The sequence below is a fragment of the Dermacentor andersoni genome, chromosome 6 (assembly GCF_023375885.2).
Source record: "Dermacentor andersoni chromosome 6, qqDerAnde1_hic_scaffold, whole genome shotgun sequence".
Taxonomy (NCBI): domain Eukaryota; kingdom Metazoa; phylum Arthropoda; class Arachnida; order Ixodida; family Ixodidae; genus Dermacentor; species Dermacentor andersoni.
Window position 1 is genome coordinate 112,465,586 of NC_092819.1, and position 16,802 is coordinate 112,482,387.

At 44.5% G+C, this 16,802-nt stretch overlaps 1 protein-coding gene across 1 annotated transcript in view; it reads right to left on the bottom strand.

Annotated features, from left to right (window-relative positions):
- Positions 1-16,802, bottom strand: part of LOC126522282 (polycomb protein eed-like) — a 99,921-nt gene that overhangs the window by 15,479 nt on the left and 67,640 nt on the right. Inside the window, exons 8-9 of the mRNA XM_050171003.3 lie at positions 15,770-15,903; positions 5,814-5,919 (exon numbers count right to left, since the gene is read on the bottom strand). Of these exons, the coding sequence (XP_050026960.1) occupies positions 5,814-5,919; positions 15,770-15,903 (240 nt within the window). The remainder of the gene's footprint in view (positions 1-5,813; positions 5,920-15,769; positions 15,904-16,802) is intronic.

Sequence of the window (16,802 nt, forward strand, 5' to 3'; positions counted from 1 at the left end):
TCATGACCCGATCTGCATAAATGAGCATCTCTGCCCTGCAATAAAAAAGCTTCTTGGGATGGCTAGTGCGTGCAAACGCGAACATGAGTGGAAGTTTGTCTGGGTCAAGAACGGCATCATTTTTGCCCGACGAACCGAGAAATCGCAGATAATACGCATCAGCCACAAGTGACGTTGACAAAATCTGCTTTACGGACACTGCATCATACGCACATGAAAAAAGGCATGTGCAACCATATGTTGATCTTTTGTAATGGCTAGTGACTACGTTCTTCCCCAAGATATTGGCAAATTCAGTGGCAACACAAATATTACACAATGGCTTAAACTACTACACTAGATGATTTCGAGATGATTTCTCTACACTACTCGCTTCCTGCAAACTTAAATTTGATATACTAATGTTTACTAAAACATGGTCCAAAACGACTCTGAATTTTATGTACCAGATGGATTTACACATTTCTTCTTGAACCGCACAGAAAGTAAAGGGGGCACTGTTTCTATTCTGACGGCAATGTCTGGCTTTGAAATGATGGAATGTTTTAGTAACAGATGATTATAAAGTATTGTGCATTTGGTAACGCGAAAAAGTTTTGGAGTCATTTATCTTCCCCCTGCAGGACGCGTGCGTGCATTTCTGGATTTCTTTGATGGTGTTCTTTCCTACACAAATGAAATGGGATACACTTTAGTTATTGGCAGATATTTTAACATCGATATTTTGAATCAATCTGCGCCTACAACAGAATTCTCGGGAACATTTCAGCACAATGAGTTTCACAATGTAATTACCTTGCTAACACGTGTCACTGCTACAACGCCATCATTGCTTGACATGTTTATCATGAATATCTTCATGGACCACAGCATATCTGGTATTTTAAGCTGTGATATCAGCGATCACACGTCGATATTTACATTCATAAACAGACGCTCCTATCTCTAGTTTAACAAGTATTGTGAAACCACAAATCCCTTATATCTGAAGACACACTGGAAACATTTAGAGAGAAGATTCAGATCGTAGACTGGTCAAGCATTTTTACTCATCAGGACGCTAATCTGTCATATGAAGAATTTATGAAGATCTTTAAGACGCAGTATTTTCACTCATTCCCAATGAAGAACTTTTGGCCAAGCAATAAATCGCACGAACCATGGATTAGTAAAGGTGTTCTTTGGCGCATTCGAAAAAAGAACAAGCTTTACCAATTATTTCTTCGAACGTGGGATCAAAGTGATTGGAATCAGTACAAGACTTTCAGAAATAAAATAAACAAAGAGAAAGTACAGCAAACAAAGATTATTTCCTTCGCATCTTTGATAATGACTGTCTCCGCAGAAGTAAATGGTGTGGAAATTAAACGACATTTTAAACAGGAAAACAAATGCTACACAAGTGCAAACCGCTGTTGTTGATGGCATAGTTTTGAAAGGAAAAGAACTAGCAGATCAAATGAATGATTACTTTGTAGAGCTGGCGGGAGACGGAAACAAACGTACAAGCAGTGATGCAGTCGGCAACGTAACACCTCACGTAATACGCTCGTAATGAGGGCCTTTGGGGGTATTTTTGAATAAATAAATAAACATGTGCTGTGCAGACGCTGTTTCCAACACCAACCTATGTATTGGAGGTTGTCTCAATCTTCAGCGGACTTAAAAACAGTCACAACAAAGATGCGATGGCCTTGAAATCACACCGATAAAGCACGTATTAGACCTTATTGTGCCTGTACTAAGCCATATCTATAATTTGGTTCTATCAACTAGTGTATTTCCTAAAAACATGCAAGTAGCGAGAGTAACGGTGATTCACAAAGGAGGGGACAAGGATATGGTTAGCAACTACAGCCCGTTATCGATGCTACCCATATTCTCAAAATGTCTCAAAAAAGTAATTAACATTAAAATGGACCGTTTTTCACACGAATTTAATTTAATTACAGACTGCCAGCCCAGTTTTAGAAAAAATCATTCCACACAATCTGCATTAATGGTACAAAAGGAGACAATCTTAAATAACATCAAAGAAAGAATGATGACTTTGGGAATACAGTATACCTAGACTTTAGCAAAGCCATCCGATCGCGTTAATCACACTCTACTGCTCTTTAAATTAGAACAATACGGGTTTCGAGGAAGTATACTTGAACTTATCCAATCGTACTTAGAATAATGTAAGTACTTTATTGACATTAATGAATGCACATCTAACGTTAGACTAGTTACTACAGGAGTGCCACACAGTAGCATCCTTGGCCCCATTCTCTTCTCTTATTACATAAATGATTTGTTAACATAAATACCAAATGCAACTTTGTCATTTATGCCGACGATTGGAGTGTTTGTTCATCGGAAGCATTTAATTAACATAACAAAACAACAAGGTGTACTCTGTCATGAACTAAAGAATTGGTCTGAAAGGAATAGCCTTCTGCTAAATGAATCCAAAACAAAGTGTGTCTTATATCAGACTTGAAATACACCCATAACCGTACCAAACACAATTGTTCTGGGCCTATATACGGTAGCTTGAAAGGTCGGTGAGAATGCTAGTGGTAGTATTTACGGAACATATGTCCTGAAACGATCATGTTGACTCAATCTGCTCTAAAGGTTGGAAATCTGTTGGAATTATAAGCAGGCATCGGTACTTTCTGCCTTTTAAAATTAAACAAATTTTATACAATTCTCTATTCCATTCTCAACTCAGTTATTGCGGGATAATGTGGGGAAACACAACAGTAAATAATTTAAACAACCTTATGGTTTTGCAAAAATAGGCAGTACGGGCAATAGATTTTCCCTATAATGCAAACTACTTAAAGGAAAAATAGGATAGTCAGAGCATTTCAACTATATTACCATAAGCTAACCCGGAATTATAAAAATTCAGCACAAGGTAATCTAGCGGCATTTTTGGAATTAGTTACGTTACAAAAAAAAAGGTCTCGCCATACTCCTATCAATGTCATTCATTTTCGAACGTATACAAGTTGCCTGTGCTTCTTTTTTTTAACTGTATACCTATGAACGATGTCTTGAATTTATGATCTGATTGCTTTTTACATTTCCTGCATACTTGTATATTTAAATGAAATTTATTTTAGCTGCGACAAACAATAGACTGCTGTGTTATCACACTGTTTTTATCTGCTTTTATGATGCCCACTTTAGTTTGTTTTCCAATCAGTGAAAATATGGTGTTTATATTTTCTTTTCAGCATGACATTTTAGTATTCATGCTATCCCAGTTTCTGGGATCTGCCTTCCAAGATAAAGTAAAAACTCGTTAAACCATACCCACTAAACAGTAGCTCCGTTTTAGAAGTAGTAAAGTCAAATCCCCGACTCAGCGGCCATTGAACATAATGTGTTTTGTATCCGCACAAACCGTACCGGCTTACTGCGTACATATCAGTTAACACCTAGTGTTTCCACTTTTTGTCGCCCAAACGCGGTAGTACGTCATCTCCATCGGGCGGCACGGCAGAACAACAAGCCTCAGAGATCACAACGGCATTCATGCGCCTTGTGTGTTTGTGCGTGAAGTCACATCAACATCAACATCATTTCGGTGCCGTGCCAGAGAATGTTGTGGCGTCATGCAAGCAAGGACTTGCATTATTGTCGAAGCTCGGCTAAAAAAAGGACGTCGGGTGCTCAGCATAGAAGAAAAATTAGACATTGTTCGTGCTATCGAACGTGACACGAAGAAGTCGGTGCTGGCACGCGACATGGGTCTACTGTTGACTACGGTGTCTGGCATTTGAAATGTGAAGAAGTTGCTTGGCAGCGCTGCTGCAACCGCGAAGAGATGCTGGCTACGAGGTTCAACTTTTCGCCATCGTTGCCTCTGCTGTTGCCGAAGTGTCACCTAGCGACAGTGATGAGGAGGACATGGGAAGCAACAGCACGGGCGATTCAGGACTGACAGTGGCAGAAGCTGCACGTTACGTTAGCCTCATGAATGCAATCGTCGCGACGAGAACAGCACCCCGCAATGAAATAGGCGCCCGCGACTTCTGCAACGCTACCATGACCGAGCACGGCAAATATACAATGCCAACGAGGAATCTGCCATGCGAGTGTTTGCCAAGAAGAGGGGGCTGGCTGAAAAGCTGGCTCGCAGCTTCAGTAAGTTTGAGGCCACGGTCGTAGCTGTTAGACCGCCGCGGCATCAAACGAAATTAACATTTTTGTAGCGCGAAGTGAATAAATACTGCATGTCTTTTATCCCTTTCATCGCACTCCGTGTTCCGTTTTTGACACATAAGTGGGCGATCACATGCTATTTCGTACTACTGTTTAGCACGTACTTTTTCCGAGTTCCGGCCAACTACGGTTTAACGAGGTTTCACTGCATCTTGTTTTGCATATTGTAGTGTGAGAGAGAAGGGAAGGGAAGAAGGAAAGGCAGGGAGCTTAACCACACTGAGTCCAGTTTGCTACCCTCCTAACTGCTGTGCATATTACCACATTTCTTTTTTTGTGAGGCAGTGTTTGCACCTGTTTGTTGCTTGTTCATGGTGGCCGGAGCTCCGTCAAGTTGCTATAATGCAGCTTTTTTTCCGGTCACCATTTTTTCACCTTGTGTACTTCTATTGTGTGTGTGTGTGTGGTGAAAAATAAACAACTGAACTGAACTGAACATGTGACTGGAAGCCGGCATTTTTAATATTTCTGCTGGGCGAACATAGACAAACAGAATCTGAATCTGTAGACCACCTAGCAGCGAAATAGGATCCTGCCAGCCCTGCCCGTTGCTGGCACGTCGAAAGAGTGCCCAAAAATGTGGACAAGACAGACTCATCGATGGCACTTATTGCAAAAAAATATTGCAACTGAGTAAGGCTCGTCCACGGCACTTAAAGGGTTGATTATAATAGTCACAACAAATATGAAGACACTATGTTTCAAAACACAATTGGAAACATCAATTTCATTTGTTAGAAGTGTGCTGTCTCTTACAATGCTCTTTGCACATTGGAAAGAAGCGCCGGAAAATCTTTAAAAAAGCCCATCAGCTTTCCTGCTCGTACACTGAAGATCTCAAAACATTCAGTGAACTAATTCAGTGAACTGTTTCACTCATACATTTGACAAATTTATAAGTTTATGACAGATCAACAGCTTACACTGTGATTTTTGATAACTTGACTTTGGCAGTCTGGTTACTGCTGTTAAAAATGGCCATGCACTCAGACTCACCGTTACCAGGAATTTTGTAGCCATACCAAGATAAACACCCTGTCAAGCAATGCAACTTATGAGGCATCGAGGAGCATTTAGTTCCTTTGCATCACACTTGAGAGCAGCTGCTGCTGCCTCCAAGTGGGGCCGTGGGGTAGACACTTTTTATTATTTCGTGAGCTTTTTTTTAAGTGCGGGAAAGGTGGTCATGCTGGGAACAACGCTCGCAAACAATTTAAGTTAATGTTTTTCAATGTGTTTTAAACTAGCATTGACTGTTGACCGCCACTGTAAGTGTAATAAGTCTAAAATTAGTTTTCATCATTACAAACTATGTAATTATAAATAACAAAGAATACCGGATGCTTCTTCAAGTTGCTGATAACAACATTCAGTTGATTTCATCCGTATAGAAGGCTTTGCTTTTTTTAAGACTTAGTGCATAATAGCTGGGACACCCTGCATCATGGGTGGCCATATTGAGTTTTTATTTTGTGCTCACCTTGTTATCACAGCTACTCCAAATGCATACATATTCGAACCTTAGTGAAGTTCGTATGCGACAACAACAGTAATGAAGCTCATGCTGCCGCTACTGCTGACAACATCCATACCTTGGACAGGACAAAGTTCCCCAGCCAGCGGACGCAGTCGACGTAGTTTCGATGAATGTCACGAGTGGTGAAGTCGGGATAGTGTTGCCGGACTGTAGGAAATGGCCTGGAATAAGAAGAAAGACAGGGGAGCGTAAGTCTGACAAGTACATGCAGTCTGAGGAGAAAATCTGATGAGAAGAAGGGTTTGATGACTGAGAAACAAAAATTATGCAGATACCACACACTGTGCAAATCAATGTCATGTGAAGCATTTTGCTATCCAGCATGGTTTGGGGCTTTGCAAAGCGTTAGCGGACGGACCAAGGGGTCTGCCAAGCAACCGGCCAACCCATGCAACAAAGCAGTTGCATGTTTTTGGTGACACCAGAAAGACGTACAGCCACAGAGAGCAGCTGTGATGGCATAACGAATGATTTCTTGCAGGTGTGTGCGAATACTCGAATATCATCAAGTAGAATCGAATAGTCAATGTCTAAATAATTAAGTTATCGAGTATCTTCTGTCACATTTTTCAAATATTCAATATATTCAGCGTAGAACCCATGCAGTGCCACATGTCACGTGCTCTGCAAAGCCCCTCGTACTCGATGCCCCCAAGCAAGCAGTTCACTTCATTTTTGGTGCAAAAAGAGCGCTACGAGCACTGGGGATGGGCCGTCGCAGCTGACGCAGCAGCGAACTTTGTTGCTGTGAACACTCCTCGACATCGGCCCGATGCAGGAATCGCACACACAGCACCCAATCGTCACAATTCGCGGAACAGCATCGGGCCAGCTGAGGCCGCCTCTGTCGGTACAAGGTTTCGTTTAGGTCAAATGGATCATTTCAAATGGTAATACGAAGCGGACAGAAGGAATGGCAGCAAAAGCAGCATGTATTTTGTAAAGTGCAAAAGCACGTACGCAGGTTGTGTTGGATATGTGGCGATGAAGCTTGCGCCGCTTTAACAACGGTCAATCTGACTCCAACGCGCCATCTCTGGACTGATCACTGAAGAGCAGCAAGCATTCTGCGGCAGGCTTGCGGCCCGTTACCCTTTCGTCGTGGCCACACTGCCTAGGCCATTAGGCCTAAGCGTCATTGCTTCAACGGGCGTCTGAAACTAAAGTGACAGTTTGGTGCCAAAACAACGCAGATTTATTTGCAGCAGCTGCCCAACACTTAGAAAGCTGACAAACCGCCCTACAAAAGAAAGCGAGTGCAAGAGATGGCAACACTACTGTTCACGGCCATCATCTTCGCGACACACCTTATGGCGGCCTCACGTTCCTGACACCGTTCTTAGACACACGTTGGTCTCTTCTTGTAGCTTCGAGCAACCGAACACAATACTAGCTTTCAATTTACACAGCAGCAGGCGCGGAAGTGTCATGACCTGCTCTGCTCACATGCATTTGCGCGGAGAGGGGATGAACGAAAATTGAGGGGGGGAGGTGGAGGAGCGTAGTGTGAGCTTTCCATGACCTTCCAAATTTCATAATCTCTGACAGGTACCAAATCACTCTGAACCTGACAATGGAATGGTGTGGATGGCACCTGCTCTTTGCCGTCGGTGCCAGCTACGTGTGGAGTGGCGATCAAGTCACGTGATGCGTAGTCCTTTTGTCTGCTGCGCGGACTGGCCTTACGATAACCCACCCGCCATCAAGTTGGGACAGCGCTCCTGTATTTTGGAGAAAAACTCGAACGCAATACTGTGTATGCAATAGGTAAATTATTACCACAAAACACAGGTCTAGTGTTAAACTGAGAGCCTCATTGGTATTCAGTATGACAGAATGTCACTAATTCATCAGTTTCAGAGGAAAAAAGTACTTGGTTATATCCACAGAAATTCTTTTGATAAGGAAAATGTTTCCAGACCTTCATATATAGAATACAGCTGTAACCAGCACTGGCATATTAATTTGGTGTTCCCTTTAATAAGAGCAGACTGTACTGTATATCTTGATTTCTATGCACCTAAGTTATTGATAGCTTGCTGCACTCTTGTTATGCAATGCTAGAAGACTCCCGCAGCCCCATATTTTCTTGCCCAAAATTTGTAAGCATTAAATTTTGTGAGACATGTCATGATATTTGGTATTGATTCAATATTCAGCTTTGCTTTTGTTATTCAATTCGAAATCTACTATTCGGTATTTACACACACCTAATCAAAACCTGTTTTCAAACTTACCTTCAGTTTTCAAACTCGGCGCCGTTGCCCGCAACCGCCACCCGCCCGCGCCTTCATAGCACTGCAGTTGTGCCCAGCTTCACTTCCTCACTAGCTGGCTACGTGGGCGGGCCAGACTAAGCAGGCGGCGCAGCATTGGTGTATTCTGTGGTTTGTTGTTCACAGCAAATTTCAGCAAGCACGTCATCCGCGAAACAGTATCCTTCGCCGACTTTGTTAAGAATATCAGCAGACGATGCCAACGTGCTGCGTACCTGGCTGCATAGGCGGCTATCGGAACGATGTCGACAGTTCGGCGCGCCACTTTTTCTGTGCTCCCAGCAATGCGACACTTCGCTCGGCATGGAATAGAGCGATTCCTCGTGCCGACCGGGAACTCTCTGCAAAATCCACGGCATGCGCTCGTGCCACTGATCCCACGTTCCTTGTTGTCATCGTCTTCCACAGCTGGCTCCGTTGCCGTTCATCATTAGTGTAGAATTTCACTTCTCTTCTGTCGTCGTAATGGGGAGGCCGTCTTTATGGGGGTACAAGCCATTGCTTAAGGGGGTGTGAGCCACTCATTGTCTTACGTAATGAACAGATTTAATTTTGCAGAAATTTAATTTCGACGAATCACAATCGGCAAATGGCGGACGAAGGCTGCTAACCACACCGCCGAGCAAACTCGAGACATCGAATGCAAGCGACAACGGCGGACTGCAGGCATACCGTCAGCGACATCATTCTGTCCGTCGCAGCTGATTGTGTGTGCAACCTCATAATTGACCAATACTTTAGTTAACCCTCAGGATTAACCCAGTGATAAACACAGGGGCCACACATTTCAGCTTCCCTAGTTCACCATCTTCACGTAGTGGAAGAGCCGATGACTTTTTTTTTTTTTTTGGCTTGTGTGTTCAAAGACTGACCTCATCTTTCTCTTTGTAGCACTTCTTTGGTGTGGTGAGAAGCTTCGGTGGGGATGAAGATTCTCCTACAATCACGCACTTTGGCCAGATCTTCAGGCTCCTAAGCCTAAACTGCGCGAAATGTCAAGCTGACAGAAAGAAACACACGACATTTAGAAACGCAGCTTCTGCGCTTCGCTCTATACATTTCTTCCTTTCGTGCAGTTTACCCTTCTTTCAGTATGAAGCAACTGGCCTGATCAATCTTATTGCTGTAGGTGGATACCGCTTTCTCATGGTATCACTAATTCGGACAAGGGGGAACGCCAGCGAGCGTGAAACGCGCGCAAGCTGCCCGTCCGCCCGAGCTCAAGGCTGTGGCGAGGCGTCTGCAGTAAAGTTCAATAGAACCGTGCTGGCATCTGGGGGCTGTCACTGAAGTGGCGACAGCGGCCGTAAGCGCGAGGGCAGAGAGTTTTACAACTGAAGCTAGTCTAGTAAATTGAACCTGTCCTACTACACAAGCAAGCCATGCTTAAAACAAAAACAGAAAGAAAGCGTTCTCGTGGATGCCTCAGTTCACGTTAAAAAAGCCTTCGCTACCGGGAAGTGCACTGCCTGCGGCCGAACGGCTCTCTAGCTACACTGCAGAAAGAAGCAATGTATGCATACAACAGCAAACCGCAGCAGACAGAACCATCCTTGCAGCATCAAAACATAACTGGACTTCTGTCAGTGCCACAAGGAACGCTCGAGTGAAAAAGCTCTGATAATGAAAGTTAACACTTTCCTGTCTGCACCTAGTCTCTTTGATAGCCAGCTAACGATGACTGCAAATTCGTATATTACCACCTTCTGAGCGCTCTCGGAAGCTGGCGCCATTGGGTTATTTAGGAACTATTTAGCCAGTTTTGGTTTTTGGTTTTCATTTTCTGCTGTGCACAGATATGTAAATGCCTCCGAAACAGGGGCCTGGTTGGCGTGATGAGCATTCACAGTTTCCAAGATGGTGTCAGCGCTGCACGCCATTCATACACCGAAATGTTGCATTTTTACCAATTATAATGCAACACGAGTTTTTCGACTTTGGAAGCAGAAGTGATGCGAAAGACAACTTTGGTTTGTCCGATTTCCAAAAGAAGTTTCACTTTACTCGCCAAACCATTTCAAAGCAGCTGTGCATCGATATCCTGCTTGTTCTAAAGGTCACGATTCTCATTGGTAGGGTGGTAACAACCTTCGATTGGGACCCTTTGCCGTCGGGCGCATAGAAAGTCGTTTAATGCAATAAGACGGCCAAGAGTTGACCTTGGCATTGCACTTGGGCTAGTCACTAGGGCTAACGTTTTGTTTCATATCTTAAGAAAATTTTGACATAGAAAGATGATATTTGCTGAAATATTGCACAGGTACATGTTGTTGAAAATGTATATTCGGAACTTTATTAAGGTTTTATTTCCTGTGCGACGCAACACTGACGTTCTTTTGTACCTTTTCTTTTCTACAATATATTTTTCTGGATGTTTTTTTAATTCTTTTTAATAAAACGTTGTTTGGCAATAGTACAGTCGAAAACAGAATTTATTCCTCTTCAATTTGACACTTTAGTATCGCGCATGCTCTGTGACAGGAAAAAATAGCATTTATAAGACTACGCAAAAACAGCTGCTTTTCCAGCAGGCAGGAAAGTGTTAACAGGGTGTCTACCAAGCTGAAATTTCCAAATTCCCTGAGTTTTCCAGGTTTTCCCTGAGTGCCTTTGCAAAATTCCCTGAGTGATTCAGAACTATGTTTTATGTCAAGATGGGCTGAAACCATATCGCCAGATGCTGTCACTCTCTAGTAAGCATATTGAGTCGGACATTCCCTAACACGAATAAAAAGGAGATGTATACAGAAGCAAATATTTTCGAATATGAGCTATTTCTATCAACTGATAGCAAGCTCAGTGGTATGAGGCCCGAACATTGTCACAATTGAGATTCTCTCTAAACAGCTCGTAAGTCAACCTCAACTGTCCTGGCATACTCTCATCCCGTGCACATCGCCTCAGTGTTGTGTTTCCCTGCTTTAAAGAGTTTATTTTGGTTTGGATGAGAGACACCTGCATCTCGACATCAGCCAACACTTTGTTTTTTGAGGTCAAGCTCCTTCAAAATGGCGGCAGCACGCTTCCTTTCCTGTTCATTCCTCAGTTCGTAGGTTCTTTCCGTTCTTGTCCTCCTTCCCCCACTCGTTCGCCTCACCGACCATTTGAAGCATCTTCTTGGTCAGTTGCACAGTCCACGTACGATTTTTCAAACGCCCTAGGGGCCGCAAAAGCGTCCGAAAAATTGCCCAGTTGGAAAGAAAATGCATGTCATTCACTGCCCTTAAGGGCTCAAACCGCCACAGGCACATTTGAAAACGCTCTGAAGGCCTGTCGATACACGTATAAGGCATATCAGTGCTCGTACTGTGACAGGAAATACCGAGTGCATGGGTGTATAATTAAGGAATACATACTGTGTCCCTTGGCATAGCCCCTTCCCACGTTTGTTATGCTTCACTGCAATACTTTTACCTATGCTTCACTAAGTAAAATTCTGTACAGAGGCGAAGCTGACTTTCGGGAACCGGCATTATGCAATGCTACATGCTTTTCAAGCTTCTAAGCCAATTGCGAGGACCACAAAGGCGGAGTACGTGCCACTGTTGACAGCAGCGAATTCTTTCAATAAAAAACACGGCACCCAATGGCAAGAAGCTTTATAGCGAATGTCGAAGCAGCTAGGCCTAGCATTGCCACAGTGGTGGCTACTGCTGCCAGTGGTTCTGCGTGCGAGAGTGCCGGTTCGAGGTGGCGAGGTAATCAAAATGGCAGCGGTGGTGGCTTTGACTAATGGCGTTTCAGACCTGCGGTCACGGCAAAACGTCTGGAAAATTGGACGGCGAAGAGTTCTTGCGTCCGAAATTTCAGACGTTCTGATACACACTGACGTTCACTAGGAACATAAGATGTCCATGTTGTTATTGTCACGGTTGTCATGTTGTCAGGTTGTCATGTTCAAAACCTTTTCGCTGTGAACATGACATCAGAAATAGCTGTATTTCTCCATGCATAAATAAAAGCAACAGAAGCGAGTGCAAAGAGGGGAACTAGTGTCGTAATTCGTCACTGCAATCACATGGAGTGCAGGAAGCACTGCTACTGGCGGACACGAATTTGAATAGCTGGTGCGCTTGTTTCATAAAAATTTTGGCAGGAGCGAGCTGTGCATTTCGCATCTTCCGAGGCTGCCATTTCAAGATCTGCCTGGTTATCTCGAGTTTCTTCCGTTGCTACGTCCTAGCTGCTGCCTGATTGTGATAAGGACGTGATTTGCACAAGGAAACCTGTTTACGTTTCTTTGCGGCGGCAAATCTACTTCATACAGTGCGATTTGACGGGCACAAAGGTATTAATGTTTCAAATTGTCATTGGGCGTGGAAGACGATAGAAGGCGTGTAATACAGAGATAAGGCTACCCATGGAAGTGAATGCCGCTGATCTTGCTGATGCAGCAAGACTGGGTCATGTGCAATGGCCAGCTTCTGATAAAGTTGCAAGGCGTTTGAAAACTTCCAACAAGTTCCAGATATTGCACAAAGGGGAAAGCTTTTTCTTTGGGAGCAGGGGACGCACGGAGGTGGAGTCGAGGCGGAGTAACATAGGTCGCCATGGCAATAGGAATGAGACCAGTGCATCGGCGCGGTTGCTCTGCTGGCCCGACAAGCACCAGTGTCTGGAGCTACTGGGGCACTGGGACCTCACACCAGCTCCACTCGTGATCGCTTGGGGGCTTGATGGTTTGTATCATCTGTCAGAGAGCGAGTAGTGGTTCACAATGTCAAAATGTTTAGCATATTATAAGCTAACTGACTTGTAGCTGGACTTTTGAAAAATTCGTATCACCCCGGAATTCCTATCAGGTGTGATCACTAAGATTCTACTATACATATTTCTTGCTGGATTATGAGGGTCCATGAGCTTCAGTTATGTCTACATTGACTTCTAAATGTTCTGCAAATTTCCAAGCTGAAAGATGTCGCAAACATTTATTTTTCTTAAGGAAGAACCTAGCCATGCACCAATATAAAATTCAATCAAATTATAATGTACAATGGTTCAAACGCTGCACATTCAGCCATGAGGGATGTCATTGTGGAAGGTGTTGGGAATCTCAAATGTACAGTCGATCCCGGATATATCGAATTATTGCCTATATCGAACAGTTGAAAAATCCCATTGGGAATCCCATGCAAAACTATAGCGCTAGTGTTCGCGTATATAGAACTCCCGTGCACCGGCATATCGATGTATCAAACTCCTTGCTGAGCTGCGCCCCGGCAAGTGTGCTTCTCTCACCATACCCCACCCCTGCAAGGGCGTTTCTCCCATCGCATCCCACCCCGCAAGTGCGCTCCTCCTCTCGAAGCTCTCGCGATGTTCCCGCGATCTCATGCACGCCGTCTTACACTCTGAAAAAGGGGCGTGTGGGTAAAAGGCACGTGACGAGGAGCACTTGGAGTGCGATTGGGTGTGAAAGGGAAGCGGGAGGGCGAAACCACGCTGACTGCAGGCGCCTGTTTCCTGTGTTTTGGTTGGCTGACACTGCTGGCGCAGCGAGACAAATGAGGTCAGTGCAGCTTGGGCTTGTGGTAGTGCGGAGACGCGGAGCGGTGCATCTTTCGATTCGCTTTGTTCCTTTTATTCACGAGGCCAACGTCAAGTCTTGAGACTCATGTGGTGCAGTGCGTTTTTCTTTCCGCTTTTGGCACGTGTTCCGGAGCCATGGCCGCGAAAAAATGCAAGAATTTGGATTTTTCTACAAAGGCAGCCATCATTCGTTGGATGGAGGCTGGCGAGAAAAAGTCGTCGGTCGCCGCGGCGTTCCGAATTCCTCACAACACCCTGAGTACAATCCTCAAGAACAAATCCGATGTTAAGCTGAAGGCAGTGCAGTCCAGTTGCCCTGGAGCGTGTCGTGTGCGCATCCCAACCTTTGACAAGATCGAGAAGGCATTGCACGCCTGGTTTTTGGAGACACATGCCAAGAACATACCTGTTGACGACCCAATGCTCACAGAGAAGGCCAAATGGTTTTCTGTGGCCTTCGGAGAAGAAAGCTTCACTGGTGGCACTGGTTGGCAGCAGCGATTTAAGAGTCGCTACAGCATTGTTGGAAAGACCCTTTCGGGCGAAAGCGAGGCAACTAGCACAAGTCACATAGAGAAGTGGTTGTCCGAAGAGTGGCCAAATATTTGCAACAGCTTTTCGCCGTCGCAAATATTCAACGTAGATGAGACGGCACTGTTTTGGCAAATGCTGCCAAACAAGACTCTGCATCTGAAGGGCACTGCATGCCATGGTGGAAAGAACAGCAAAGTGCGCGTATCGATTTTGCTTGCAGCAAATATGGATGGGACATGCAAACTACAGCCACTTGTTATCGGAAAGAGCAGGTCGCCACACTGCTTTAAGAATGCGAAAGGCCTCCCGGTTCGATATGCGTCCAATAAGAAAACTTGGATGACACGCGATTTTTTCGTTGAGTGGCTACAGGTGTGGGATGCCGAACTGGAGAAGTCTGGCCACAAAGTTTGTCTTCTTCTTGACAATTGTTCGGCCCGTCATGTCGTCTGCCCATTAAAGCAGATCACCCTCAAGTTTCTGCCGCCAAGCAGAACGGCAAAACTTCAGCCTCTCGACCAAGGAATTGTTAAAGCATTTAAGGTTGGGTACAGACGACGACTGGTGCAGAGGCTCCTTCCTAATCAACCTTCGATTAGGAATTGAACTCAAGGTGGACCTCCTCGGAGCCATTTAAATGCTGGCTGGTGCTCGGAATGATGTGAAGAAAAGCACAATTGTGAACTGCTTCCGCAAAGCAGGCTTTGTGGTAGCTGCAGACGACGGATGTCTAGACAGTGAAGACGATGACGCTGGATGCCTGGGCAGCGAATTTCGCGAGCTCTCGGCATTCCCAGGTGCCCTCCTAGGCGGCATTACAGCACGGGATTTCATCAGCGCTGACGATAGCGTGCAAGCTGTAGCGGATCGTGCTGATGTGGAGATATTGGCTGACATCATGGGTGACGGGGACGCAGACTCGAGCAGCGGCGAAGGTTCCGACAAAGAGGACCAACCACAATGCACTGCAGCTGAACTTGCATCAGCTTTCAGCATCATTCGCCGCTGTTGTGGCACAATGGAAGGAGCTGGCCTTTCTCATTTGGACACTGTCAATAAGCTTGAGGACAGCTTAATGAACTTGATGGTGCAGAAGTAAAAGCAAGCAAAGGTCACAGATTTCTTTCTTCCGAAATAAAGTGCTCTGGTCATTGCGCTGTGTCTTTGTTTTTTTACGCACCTTGGAGGCACACATCGGTAAGTTCTCGTTAGTCACGACATCTGGAAACTGCCTTGAGATGTGTGGAGTTGTTAGAGAAGCTTTTGACATGCATATTTTCTATTTCGAATTATTGATATATCAAACTATTTCGCGATCCCCTTCGAGTTCGATATATACGGGATCGACTGTATACCCAACGGGCAGCACACTAACACTTTTGTATCTCGCTTGCACTGGAACGTGGCTGACATAGCTGGAAATCGAACCCATGACCTCATGCTTGGAAGCAGGATGCTATAGGCACTGAGCAACAGTGGCAAGTCCATGTCAAAAGCACATTCTTTTTCTGCTACTGAAATGAATATGCACATTACTGTTGAGACAGTCTGATGCAACGTAGGCAAGGAATGACACAACTGTAAAAAAAAAAAGAATGAGGAAGATGGAAAGGATTATGCAATGTAGACAAATAATAGGAAAGCAGAAATTTAAAAAAAAAAGAAAAGCAACCTTTGTGACTTGGAGGGGCAGTAGACGTGAGATTCCCGGATGGCCTTGTGGAATTGTTCCGTGTCCAGCTTCCAGAGCTTCAGGGAATGGTCCATGCCACAGGACATGATTTTCTGGCCCAACAGGTCGAAGTCCTGCAAACAACCGTATTCAAAACATGCCTTCTTTAATCACCCTTTATGCCTATGGGCCATCTTAGTATGGATAATGGAATCTGAAGATGCTGACTGAGCTGTTGACGACAAAAATTTTTACAGCTAAGCTGTCATTGGAATTAGAAGCAGACAAAAACGTTATTAGGCATATTTTCACACTGTCCTGGGAGATGTAGATAATTCATGTAGCTTATATTTAGAAGAAATTGGGGGCTTGTTAGGGATGGTGTGCAGGCAAACTGTGAAGGCTGTGGAGTGTGTATTTTTGAACAATGCACACCTCAATAATCTGTCAATGCAACATCAATATCTGCCTGTTTAGATGCATTGTATGACTTATTTGCAAAAATTGACGTAAAAAGCAAAGGGGACAGACTGACAAACATTTTAATTAGACAGAAAGAAGTGCACTCAAATCCACTTGTAGCATTACCCAGATGCTACATGGGTACATCTGGTTTTAGGTACCCAGACGCACCCATGAGCAGCCCTGGCACTGTGAACTTGTGTGCATGTTCTATGGTAAAATAAACTGCTTACTACAATGTTCCCATGCCGCATTACTGGCTATAAGAATTAAATCTGGCTAGTCAGGGTCTGCACCGAAAGGAAAAGGTACACAAAATCCAGGAAAAGAAAGGAAGTCACAAGCCTAAGCTGGAGGAGGGGCTCCATATGAGCTCCATTTTCAGCAGCACACACTAGAGGGTCTTCGTGGTGAAGTCTATTTGCGTCGTTTTAATGTCCGAAAATTCAGGCAGTTAGAAAAAAATGAATGCATGTCTTTTACTGCCGTTAAGGGCTCAAATCACCAGACGCACATTCGAAGAGGCCTGCCGGAATACTTATTAGTCATATCAGTGCTCGTACTGTGACAG